Raw genomic sequence first — 12,238 nt, forward strand, 5'->3', positions numbered from 1 at the left:
AACAAAAGAAGAAGGGAAAGAGGAGACGGATAATCCAAATAGCGACATCTGACCCGCACAGCCACGTGAAACATGTCAGAAATCGCAGCGAGGCCACGACGTTATGAAGAAACAAGCAGTTTTACCTTCGAATCAAAGCGGAAGATGCGGTTTGTGCGTCTCGAGCAGCTGCAAGGTCGCTCTGCTGCTTTACTTTGAAAGGTCAGGATGTGTTGTGGAGGTAAAATGAGTCACAATGTGCACCTAAAACGCAGCAGACGACCTCGGGATGAGTTTCCTCACATAACGAATGAACTGCAGAGCGAGGATCAGAGCAAAACTCCCCTCGCGAGGCTCTGACATGGAGCGATTTATGATGGAAAATGAACAGATACGAGGAGACGGAGGAGTATTACCAAGGAGACGAGGGCATCAGATGACCCAGGAGAGTCTGCAGCAGCGTTTTATCGCCTTACATTATATTGGTGTGAGAAAAAAAAGAAGCAGCCAGATGTACTAAAAGAGATTTAGAGGCTCGACGGCGCTGCAGGGAGGCGGCTGGCGTTACAGTGTGATGTCGGCCTGTCGCTTTAGGATGAGTTTTCTGGAAGGCGATGTGTATATTTTGCTGTAATTTCCTTTTGTAGCTCAACTGGTATCAACTCTGAGTGACTCTTTGGAGCTGCAGGTGAGACAGCAAACAACCAGATTGAGTTTGGAAAGTCATTTCAAACATAATTTGGAGGATGAATATTATTTATTCATAGTTATTATTAAAGGAAGAACCTCCAGAATGATCAACAGCTTCGTTCCACAAGCTGTCAGAATGCTGAACTGCTGATCTGTGCACACACTTGTCTATTTAAATTGTTGATTTGATTGATTTCATTATTTTTATTGTTAAATTTCTGATCAGAATCTTGAGTTTGCACAGTGAGAGTATTGGCAGTTATGCACAAGTATATATATATATTTTTAAATGGCGTTTTCTTTCCTACCTCATGTCAGCTCAGTGTGTGTTTTGTGTAAACTGCTGCTTTACAATTTTCCTGAGAGGATCAATAAGGTCTTCTAGCTGTCTTTTAGGGATTAATTAACATGATTTAATCTGTTTTTTTGGAGCTAATGCTGCTACAAAGTATTGATAATCTAGAAAAACCGATATGGAAGCGACATACATCAAAGGATGAGAGCAGTCCTTCAAAACTAATTAATAAGGATTAATTGCTATAACTGAGTCAATAGGACATCAGAGCGTAACACGGGACATTCTCCTCTGTTTACTGATAGATCGATTGAGACTGATCGGTTTGTCTCCTGTAGTTACGTCTGGCGTTCCTCCGTTTTGTTAATCTTTCCCTGTTCTGTCGCTTTCTTTGTCTTTCTCTTTAAGCATTTGTAGTTTTTTGTAGCCGTTTCCTAACTTAGCTGCTAGCCGCTAGCATAGCCATAGCCACTGGGAAAGCAGCTAGTGTCCTGATTTGTGCAGGTGGCTGTGCTTCTTGTTCAGTTTTTGCAAGGAGTATCTCTTCTGCCAATTACAAGCCATTGTTAAAGAAACGGCGTAGCGCTCTAGGTAGCGTTAGCCGCAGGCTACGAGGCACAGCAAACCTCTTAGGGATAGCATTAGCCCCATCACTGTTGGTAAAATAAGTTCCAGCTGCACTGATGCGAATAAGTGAAATATTCTCGTATTTTTCGTGACATTGAAACTGGGCATGTCTATGTAAGGTTGTAGCGGTTATTACAGCTGCCTAAACTTCCAAACAGAGCTCTGCTAATTCACCGGAGCTGCTACATCTGCTAATGTGCTCGTCTGTCTCTCTGTGTAAACAACAGCATTCGGTGCTGATTTGCTGCTACTCGTGATGTGCAGCCAATCACAAAGAGCAGGGGAGGGACATCGCTGAGACCACAAAGTGACTACAGAGAGCCAAAGTAGCACATTTAGTTTAATTCATCGATAACCGGTCAATAAGAATAACTAAATCTCAAAATGTAAGCAGATAGCTCTCAGCTTACGGTGATATTAAACAGATAAAAGCAGCAGATTGTCTCATTTCAGAGGCAGAAACCAGAGAATGTTTGACGTTTTTGGTTGATAAATTCTACCAGCAGAGAAGATAAAATACAGATGCAGAAATCATTCTCATAAAACGACCAGCTATGGCAGGAAAACAGTGACGTCAACTGAAAGTTATTTTCATTGCTGATTGATCTGTGGATTGTTTTGGGGATTAATTGTTTGGTTGTTTGGTCTAAAACATATCAGGAAATGGTGAAAAATCGGTGTTTCCTGAGGCCTGATATGACAAACGTCTTGTTTTGTCCAAAGATATTCAGGTTACTCTCATAGAGGAGGAAATAAAAACCGACAATAACCACATTTACGAAGCTTCCTGGTGGTTTTTATTCTTGTTTTTTACTTGTGTGATAAAACATGAAGCGTTTTCAGCTGAAATATGACTGATGCAGGGTTCATGAAAGCTGCAGCTGCTTCATGTGTACATTTTAATAACGAGGTGATAATAAATGCAATAAACAACCTCCTGCTCTCACCCCGTTGGTTTTATATTCACACGGGCAGAAGTTTAGTTTTCTGCCGTATAAAGCCGTTATTCTGAAGTGACGGCAGACAAGAAGAAAAAAACAGTTTTTCTTTTCTGTGTGTCAGAATGAAATAATAATCTTTTCATTACCAGTTAATCTCCTGAATGTTTTCTCACATCATTAATTATTCACGTTGTTTATGTTTTTCTGATTTATGCTTTATGTCTCCCAGCCTGCTTTCGTCTCCCTCCGTCCTTTATTGTGTTTGACAGCAGCACAGTGGTTTGTTATCTCATTTATATTTACACCACGACTGCACAAACAACACTCGTGTATTCTGGGATTATACAACCATCAGCCACAACGTTAGAACCACCGTCAGCTGAAGGGAATCCTCAAGAAACCTTATTGCTGCTAATGATCGCTGTGTGAATTCAAGAGGTCGAGCTGAAGGTAGGAGGCTAAAAGATTAGAAAAAGACCTCGTCTGGTAAAAACTCAGTGTAAAATATAGTATTTATGTTAAATAAAGAAAAAAACAATGCAGACAGACATCTCCAAATGTCGGTCAACAGCAAAAAGCAGCAAATGTTTGCATTTTAGGGAATGAAAGCAGCAAATATTATAAATTTCTGCCTTAAAAATGCAGTAAAAAAATAAAACAAAATTTTAAAAATCATTGACTTTATTTTAATTTACAGGATTTTTTTTATTTGAATTTTAACATTTTTAAAATGTCATTTAAATGTATTTTATTTTTTAATTTCAATAATTTAAAATATGAATTTAATAAAATTTTAGGATTTATTTAAATGAAATTATTTCTTAATTGTAATTGATGGTATTTTCATTTATTTTTGTTTTTTTTTTAAAAAAGTAATTAGATTAGTTCACTTAAAAAATGTAATTTCATGTAATTGAATTTATTTTCTAATTTAATGAGGCTGAAGTAATTTCAAAAATTTAATGAGGTTAAATTAAATAATTTACTTTTTTTTTTTTTCCTTCTGTATAACATTTTTGCTGTTGTCAAGCTTCTAAAAAGAGTTTTCTGGGATAGAAAGAATAGAACTACATTAAATGAAAAATAAAAATATCCAAGATGACGTCTCTAAATGTCTGTTAACGACAAAAAGCAGCAAATCATTGAATTTTAGAGGCTGAAAGCTGCTCGTGTTGGACGTCGATACTTAAGAAATGCCGATACCAGTTCTTTTATTATTTTATTTATTTTGTATTTATTTTGATTTAATTATCCCATTTTTTTTGTTTCGGCTCTTTTTAAGTTTTTTTTTGCTGCTTTGTTCTGTGGCTGCTTTTCTAATCTTTGTTTACTTGTCTCTGATTCTTATTGATGTTTTTAGTCTTTTTCATTATTTTTTTCCATCTGTGAAGCACTTTTGCGCCGCCGTGAACAAAAGTGCTGCATAAATAAACCCTGTTGTTATTATTATAGCTGCAGATTATTGTTGTCTCTCTGGTAAATGTAATATTTTATGTACACGGTCGTCGCAAATGACCTCAGAGACGAACCGCTCCGTCAGAAATACACAAGATGAGGATTTTATTTTTAACCAACTCTGTGGAAGGTGACGTTTGTTTTGTGTGAATAGTTCAAAGGCTGCAACTGTGGACGAGTGTGAAATGTTTAGGTTCACGTTCTTCGTCTGTCCTCTCTTCTGATTCATCGTTTTTATCCGCCGTTCTTTCCTTGGCGTCGGCTGCAGTGTGAAGTCGTTCATGGAGCTGCTGAGCGTATTAAAGTTGCATGATGGGACCTGGAGTCTGTTTACAGGTGTGCATGAAGGGAATAGAGATGAACTCGTCTGTTTGATATCTGGCTTCTGGCGGAAACAAACACTGCTTCTATCATTTCGCTGCAGTCCTCAGTGCAGATGTTTGACTCTCCTGCACATCTGCATATTGAACAGATAACAGGAAAACTCATTGTAGCACATTTTCTCTAATTAGTCGCCGCATGGAGCGTGATTTTTATTTTTTAAAATTCAACAGACGCCTCCGTATAGATTTAAAATGACTCTGCAGGTTTGCTCGGCTCGTATCGGTTCGGAGGTGGAGGGAGGTGTTCAATAATACATCATCTCCTCCCCCGTCCTCCCCCGTCCTCCCCCTGTTAGCATCTGCAGCTGACAGCTCGGTCTGAATGTCTGTGACTTCATCTGTTGTTGTTGTTGTGGTTGTGCGTCTGCTGTCTGTTTGTGTGAATATATGTAGTAAATCTGCATCCAAAAAAGCCTCAGACAGCGACAGTTCAGACATATTCCAGCTTTTCTTTGTGTTATTAGATTAAAACCTGAGTATCTGTAGGTTTCAGAGAGACGTTTTAGACAAAATTCAATTGTTGTTTTAAAGTGTTTACAGTCACCGTGAGGCGTCTGATCCCCGTTTAACTCGGAAACCCCAAAACACAAGGCATGCTGTCTTTAAAATATCACCAAGATGACACCATTTGTCAGTGTTATCAGAACAAATCGTGACATTTTCAACTTTTTTTTGACGATCCTTAAACTAACTCTGTAGTTTTTTGGGGAAAACTGAACAAATCTAAACTTCAAAATCATGATATTTAATCCAAATCACTTTATTCTGCTTGTTTCATTTTAAAATAGTCAAAAACATTCTATTTGCAAAAAATAAAAATAAAAATCTGTGCTTCTCGACCAGCTATAACGAATTATTTGTGATTTATTGGTGACGTCTGTGGAGCGCAAAGCAACACGACTTGTTGAGTGTTAGAATAAACACGGACTATGTTGTCACATGTGCAAACAACTAAAGCGACATTACTTTGTGTTCGTAAAGAGAAATCTGTTGTTATTTTTAGTTTTCATCAATTTAAAACCTGCAAAATGGTCTTTCTAGGCAGTAATCATCATCTTTATTATTGTAATAGTAGAAATACACATAGTTTTATACCAAAAGAAGGACTTCTTGTTGCCAGACGATGATTAAAGAAACAACAAATCTCTGCCAAGGCATCAAATGTAATTCACACATTTCTGATTTATTTTGAGAATCAGCCAAAAATATGTGTAAATATTAAACCACACTCACTTCCACTCCCCAGAAATGAACAACCTTTGTGTGTTTTGTTTTGTTTTTTTGTTTTTTTTTAACATACGTTACAATGTGTTGGTCATTTACCAAATCATTGCTGGATGCCATGAAAAAATAACAAATAAATAAAATAAAAAAAAATCACCAAAATGACACCATTAATCAGAAATAGGAACTTTTAACAAAAATATTCTACAGATTTTTATCTTTCCGACAGTTTTTGAACTAATCGTTTGCGACAAGTGGTTCCTTTAATTAAATTGTAATATTTCATCCAATTCATTTCGTTCTACGTGTCTCGTTTGCTAATTTACCAAAAATAACGTATTTTGCACCAGATTCTGCTAAACACACAAAAAAAATCTGCAGTTTTCGGATGAACTGCAGGCAGTGTTTCCACCGAGCAGAGAGGAAAATAAAACACAACGCATCAATAAATAAACGCACCACGGCTCAGAAACAGTGAACAGAGGAGCAGGTTATTGAAGATACATCCAGCACGGTGAAACGTCTTCATACAGCTGATGAGCAGAGCCTCAAAACTGGACTAAAGCTTGTCTAAAATTACTAAAATTGTCCAGAATGACTCAAAAATTGTCGTTTTTTTAACAAATTTTTAATCATTTTGAACTAGTTTTTAATCATCTTGGACAGTTTTCAAGATATTTTTGGATAATTTTGACACTTTGGACAAGTTTCAAATCATTTTGACAATTTTAGGCTGCAAAAACAATAAAATAAACTGGATTAATAAAATAAATGCAGAATGGCTCAAAGACAGTGAACAGAGGAGCCAGTTGTTGAAGATACATCCAGCACGGTGAAACGTCTTCCTGCAGCTGATGAGCAGAGCAGAGAGGAACATGATTCCTGCATAATGAAGTTTTCTCGTCCCAACCTTTCCCTCGATGCTGCCTTTCAGTGAAACGTGACAAATGTTGCTTTACATGCAGCTAAATTAAATCAAAGTCTGAAGCACCGTCTTTGAGCTGCATCATCAAAATCCTGCAGCTCTGCCGTCATGACGGAGGCGGTTTGTTGTTTTTCTGCCCCGTCTGAAAAGCACAGATAAGGTGAATTCCTCAGAGGGGTTCAAAACAAACCGCGCAGTCGTATAAGATTTTCATCTCGGCAGTAAAGATGAAAGGATCGCTGGACGTGGCCGGTTGGATTTAGCAGTTTTGCTGCTCTTTGACCGGAACAACCTGCACTGTATGACTCCGTACAGTCAGTAGCGTCACTGTGTGGAGATTCAGCTCCCACATGATGGAATAGAGGACAAGCTGTTGATGCATCTTTGCAATCATGCAAAACCTGAATCCATGTTGATCCCATCAAACAGTTTTTACAATAATCATGATAATAAACTTATCATTGAAGTCTCACATTCACAAAGAAAGTGCACAAAACTACATTAAAGGTCTCCTCCAAACCAGGTTTATAACCACAGAGTAGATAAAATATGTTCAAATCAACAAATATGTTCTCTTAGTTGTACTTGGAGAACCGTTTTCAAACTTGAATTAGACCATCTAATATTTTTGTTTTTGTGGAACAACTTGTTATATCTGCTTAATCAGCTTTTTTTTCTCTTTTGTGTGACCAAGTACTTTATATTTAAACTATTCCACATGTTTAGATTTGTATTATTGTGACCTGCAGCTACGTGTGGTTCAGAAAATATCACCAGTCGATGTCTGCGTTATCAACTCTTTTGTAAATATGTGGTCAAAGATGGGACTTTTCATGACGGCTTCACTTTATTTTTCATATCTTTGATCCACTCGTCCAATATTACAGATTCAGAATCAAACACGTGATGAGCTGCGAACATTTCAGTTGTTTTGTTTTTAATAGTTCCTGAAATGTTGTCGCCTAAATTTCAACGTGCGAATAAAGCTGCTGGAAGCGGGTCGACAGGCACTTTAATGTGGTTTTTGTTCTTTATCTTGGAAAATATTTGGTGTACAAAGCTCAGATTTCACAAATATCTTTATAAATATCCGTATTTCAGTGGGTAATACCTCGAGATGGAGATGGTAGAGCAGAAATTGCTCTAAAAAGCCAAGATTTCTTTACGTTTTGACTTTCTGGAGCCTTTAAAAGTTGCTGAAGTTGCTCCTGTTTGCGCCGATGTACAGACAGTGAAGAAAAGTTCAGGAGATATTAATGGTGATGTAGTGAAATACTGTTGGATCTAAACACATCTTTACGTTGCCTCACTCAGTTTAAAAGTACCTTTTACGCCCTCATCGGTTCTTCTGCTGCAGCTGTTGACTGTATCGGTCAGCAGAAGAGAAGCTACAATAATTGATCGACTGTTGTTTTAAGGTCTGTCACCTCGTGTTGGGTTTGTGCTGCAGATCGCTCATGTTGTGACTCTTAACTGCAGAAACTGGCGGTGCTGAAGGACGGCTTCCAGCTGGACTCGGGTTCTCAGCAGGAGCTCTGGGGCAGCAGTCCGTCGCTCGCCAACTCGGAGGTGTCCATCCCACGACTGTACTCTGACGCCGGGTCCCAGACCGACATCCCCGCCGAGGTGAGGATCTCATTCTCTGTTAAAAAAAACGTCACAAGCATCAAGAAGTTTCAGCCGATAAAGGTGGACACCAGGTGGACCTTTTAGGACCTGAGGCTGCGTCCATGCTAACGTATAACTGCTGCTTTGTTTACCATCAACACCGTAAGGACCCGAGACTTTGAGATTTGTTTTTGTCTGAACGGGTAGAAACCTAAAAACTTTTAAAGACACCAAAGACACTAATACTCACTCTCTGATTGTCCTAACTTTCATTACGTTTGATTTTTCTCCAGAAGAAAACAAAGACATCACACTGTAAAAATATGAAAAACCTGTTTAAAAAAAAAAAAACAGCAAAAAATCTGGCAGCAAGAGTGCCAAGAAAATTACATTAAACACAAATAAAAACTGTAATAACAGCTATAAAAAAATAGAAAATATTTGTAAAATTATACTTTAAAAAAAAATAAACTAAACAAATAATGCAGCTTAAATACAAGTCAGTCAGACATTATACAAGAACGAATGAGGATTTGTAAAAATACAGATTTTTGTAAAAAAATAAAAAAAAGAATTGTAAAATAACAGTGAATTGTTTAAAAAATTACTGTTAGAAAATGTGAAAACAACCCAACAAAAAACCAAGAAGTTATTGCAGTGTATGTGATGTACACTGTAAAAAACAAAAATCCAATAAAAATACAGTGAAACTCCAGAAAAATTATGTTTAAAAAAACAAAAACAGTGGTATGCTGTAATGTTCATAAGTGTAATAATGGTAAACAAAACAGAAAATATCCAGAAAATAATGACATTTTTTAGCTGACAACTTAAACAATAAACAATACAGCCCAAATACAATAAATCTGTTAATTTACAGTCACATATTCTAAAAGAACAAACTACCATTTGTGAAAATACTGAGTTTTATTTTGTTTCTGTTTTTACAGTCAGTATGCAAATTTCTTCTTTTTTCTGTAACTCTTCAGTCAATTCAATGCACTGATCGTGTCACCACCAGAATACGCATTTAACTGATTTACATGAATGGATTTGCATGTTTCCAAACAGATGTTTCACATTCTTACTTGGTGCACCATGAAGGGATTATCCCATCAAAGAAATTCCTTCCTGAGTCTTTCCTGGTGTTGACGTCCACCATGTTGTTGTTGTTTTCTTGTCTTTCTAATCAGTTTATGACCAGCACCAACAAACTGGCAGAGAAGGTTCGTCTGAGCCTGAAGTATGAGGAGGCCAAGAGAAGGTAGACGTTGTTTTATCTTTTAAAGACTTTATGTTTTTCGTGGAATATGTTCAAGATTAACACGTTACAGTAGCAGCAGGTGGAACGCTTCTGTACAGATTTGTCATCAGAAAAAGACTAAATAAAGTTTCTTTGTTCCTGACTTCTGCTGCCTGTTTCTGATCTTTGTCTCGCCGCAGGATCGCCACCATCGAGGTGCAGATCGCCAAACTGGACAGCGAGGCGTGGCCGGGGCTGCTGGACCCGGAGAGGGACCGCCTCATCCTCATCAACGAGAAGGAGGAGCTGCTGAAGGAGCTGCAGTACGTCAGCCCTCGCCAGCGCCTGGAGCCCAACGACGCCGAGAAGCTGGAGTCAGAGAAGAAGCGCCTGGAGAGAGACCTGCAGGCCGCCAGGGACAACCAGAGTAAAGCTCTGACGGAGAGGTGAGGGCTGGGATGGACCTTCAAAGTATGAAACTCCACATTCACATTCAGGGTTTAGCTGCAGAGAGTCTTAGTGTCTTATATCTGTTAGTCTGACAGCAACTAAATGTGTGTTTGCTAAAAAAACTAAAGTTTTTCCTCTGAGTCAATTAACCTTCATTAAAATCATGAATTGCTTCTAATTATAAATGATCCCCGACATGGAGACAGCCCAGGTCATGATCAGATGACTCAGTTTAGTTTGTCGCCTTCAGTTGTTTGTAGGAAACTTTCCTCTAAATGTGTTAAAAACCAGCAGCATCAGACAGAAGCAGAATCCACGAGTGTCTCTAAAGCAAGAGAACAACAGCGCCGCTAACTTCACTAATTACTTTTAAAAAAATGATCCCAGACATGAAGACTGGATTAGTCCGGTTTACGATCAAACAACAAGTCACAATGTGGACTTTCCTTCACATCACAGAGTCACCGTTTAGTTTGTTGCTTCTGACAGGAGTCTTTCTTCTGAGCCTATTAAAAACCTGCAGCATCAGACGGAAACAGAATCCACAAGCGTCTCCAAAGTAAGAGAGCTTGGAACAAAGACTAACTTCATCCATTACTTATTGTTGCAAATGATCCCTGACGACAGGATTATTCCAAACTAGGATCTAACAGCAGCTCATACTGTTGTCTTCATGTCAGACAGCTGAACTGTCAGTCACAGTTTGTTGCTTTGCAGAAGTCTTTCTTCAGAATTATCCACATTAGCATCTAGAAACTAGAAAGTTGAGGCGTTTTTACACGGAGCAACAGCACCGGTAGCGTCATTAATTACTTGTAATTCTAAATTCCTCCTGACATGGAGACAGGGTTCATCAGGATCTACCAGCAGGTCACAGCGTGTAGTTGTCCTTACATCAGACAGGTGAGCTGTCAGTCACAGATCAGTTTGTTTAGGACTGTTTCCTCTGAGTTTAATAAACACCTGCAGCATCCACAAGCGTCTCCAAAGAGAGTGAACTGTGTGTGTTTATGCAGGAAGCAACAGCAGGAACTTCATTAATTACTTATAAATAGAAATTATCCCCAACATGGAGACATGATGGATCGAGTCACGCTGTTATTTTACTGTTGGTGAAGTTACGTTGTCGTCCTACATGGACAGAATTTTTAGGTTTATCAGCTTAAAAAACATTTAGCCACGAGCTCCGTCACCGCTGTCGAATAGTTTCTAATATTAGTCATGTTACAAGAAGAATAATCGCTAATAAGGTTTCTTATAGTACGATTCCTTGCATCACCTCAGAGGTCTCCAGGTTGCCGTTCACGATGTTACTCCAAGTTAAAGAGTATAAATGAATCGTAAAGCTTTGTACATAATCAGTTACTCAAAAGGTTTGTTGTTTGAGGTATTTTGTAGATGTAAGTTAAAAAAAAAATCTTTCTTTTATGCCTATTTAGTTCAAAGCTGACACTGGATCTTCTAATAAAAGCATCTAGTCTGGTCAGTTCGCTGTGACACCTGGACCAGAACCTCTCTGTTGTTGTAGTATTAAGGTGGACTGCGACAGATGTGAGGACAGGTGCTGACAGATGTGCCTGCTGTCGTCATTTAGCTGATGATCCGACCTTCACAGACGTCAACACTTCCTGATGAACCTGACAGTCTTACCCTCCTCTGCTCTGTCACCTTATTCCCACATTTCCATTTTTCTGGTGTTCTGGTTTTACACCACTTTCCTGAAAACCAGAACCGCCAAGATCCTGCTGCGTCTTTCTGCCTCCTCCTCCCCCACCTCCTCCTCCTCGTCTCTAACAGGACTCTCGTTGTTTGACGTTCGGGTCAGACTCTACCTGAGCTCAGTCTCTCTTTGTGTCTCGTCTCCTGTTCCTGTAACCTGAGATTCTGCAGAGCTCGCTCGCAAAAAAGAGCCTCTTGTAGTCCGCCTACGCGCCCAAATACACCCGCACTGTTCGCAAACGACACACTCGTCGTGACACACACACACATGCACAAACACATTCTGTACGTTGAGTGTCCGCGGGGTTTGAAAATGTCACAGTCTTGTAGCGAATGAAGCCCATAGTGGACACGGTTAGACTGAGCTGGCGGATTTTTCATGCAGAAGGAGGCGTCTGAAAATAATACTGCAAGCAGGACAAGAAGCCCGAATGATCCTCCAGAGTCTTAAAGATGATCTGAAGCCGTCAGAGTTCTGATTTTCAGAGTCAGTCTGGGGGGTTACATAAAGAGACAAATCCCTCAACATGCTGCACAACCTACCTGCCAAGTACCTGTGTAGAGGAGAGCTGGTGCTGTTTCAAAGGCGGCAAATAATTGTATAGTAACTCATGATCAAAAACCAATTTTGGTGTCCTTTTTGAGGGCATCCTCAATTTATTGCCTTAAAACTTTGCTTTTCGGCCTTCATATCACAAA

At 38.9% G+C, this 12,238-nt stretch overlaps 1 protein-coding gene across 1 annotated transcript in view; it reads left to right on the plus strand.

Moving 5' to 3' along the window:
- Window positions 1-12,238, plus strand: part of wwc1 (WW and C2 domain containing 1) — a 72,753-nt gene that overhangs the window by 34,191 nt on the left and 26,324 nt on the right. Inside the window, exons 7-9 of the mRNA XM_008294081.1 lie at window positions 7,999-8,145; window positions 9,321-9,391; window positions 9,571-9,816. Coding sequence (XP_008292303.1) covers window positions 7,999-8,145; window positions 9,321-9,391; window positions 9,571-9,816 — 464 coding nt within the window. The remainder of the gene's footprint in view (window positions 1-7,998; window positions 8,146-9,320; window positions 9,392-9,570; window positions 9,817-12,238) is intronic.

This window comes from Stegastes partitus, unplaced genomic scaffold (assembly GCF_000690725.1).
Source record: "Stegastes partitus isolate 25-593 unplaced genomic scaffold, Stegastes_partitus-1.0.2 Scaffold936, whole genome shotgun sequence".
Taxonomy (NCBI): Eukaryota; Metazoa; Chordata; class Actinopteri; family Pomacentridae; genus Stegastes; species Stegastes partitus.